Consider the following 854-nt stretch of genomic DNA (forward strand, 5'->3'; position numbering starts at 1 on the left):
CTTGGGATACAACAAAAATGTTACCAATGGTGTAATCATCATGGCGTTGCTAGTTTTGAACGTTCTGTCGGTGAGCCTTTCGATAAAATTGCAGAATGTGTTTACCGTTGTACGAATAGCGCTGATGAGCATTTTCATTTTTACAGCATTGCTTGTGGTATTGGGCATAGTAAAAACCAACAGTCCATCTGATAAACTACAGTTTGACTTCAAACTTGATGAGTTTCTCATATCCATTCTCTTCATATTAGGAACATTTGACGGGTTCAATTCGGGCAATTTTATATCAGAACGAGTACGAGATCCCAAAAAATCATTTATTCGTGCTATCATAACCTCTCTGATAGTGGTGGGCGTAATTTATATGTTTATATGTTATTCGATGTTCGTTGTCATCCCTTCAAATAGTTTCTTCACTTCTAATGATATCATGAAGGCATACTTTGATCACCTCGATGTTCAATTTCTCAAGACATACTTTCCGAAAATTTTGGTCATTTTTCCGTGTGTTGGCTCGCTCAATGGCTGCTTTATACTCATCAAATCGATCGTAAAGAGCCATGTTAGCTTTTCAAACAGCATGTTGGCTCTTATCTCGCTGCTTGTCTTTGTTTTCACTTTACTTGACATGATCAGTGTGTTAAGAAAAATTGGGTTGTTCACAAACATATTTTACATGCTCTCCATCACGACACTGTTCAAATTAAGAAAGAAGAAGCAGTTGGTATTGAACATTCCCTTGTTTTTCATTATACTGGCATCTTTTATGTGCTTATCTATGGCATGCGTGTCATTTTACTACGGATTCTTCAGGTAAAGGTGCAGAATCGCCTCTTAAATGGTTATGATTAGTT

General features: G+C 36.9%; 1 protein-coding gene across 1 annotated transcript; it reads left to right on the plus strand.

Moving 5' to 3' along the window:
• VCUG_02719 (uncharacterized protein) lies at positions 1-854 on the plus strand (the record flags this gene model as incomplete). Its single annotated transcript, XM_008077537.1, has 1 exon — positions 1-854. A coding segment is annotated over one exon (817 nt), but the record flags the coding sequence as incomplete, so codon positions are not given.

This window comes from Vavraia culicis (genome assembly GCF_000192795.1).
Source record: "Vavraia culicis subsp. floridensis unplaced genomic scaffold supercont1.209, whole genome shotgun sequence".
NCBI lineage: Eukaryota > Fungi > Microsporidia > Pleistophoridae > Vavraia > Vavraia culicis.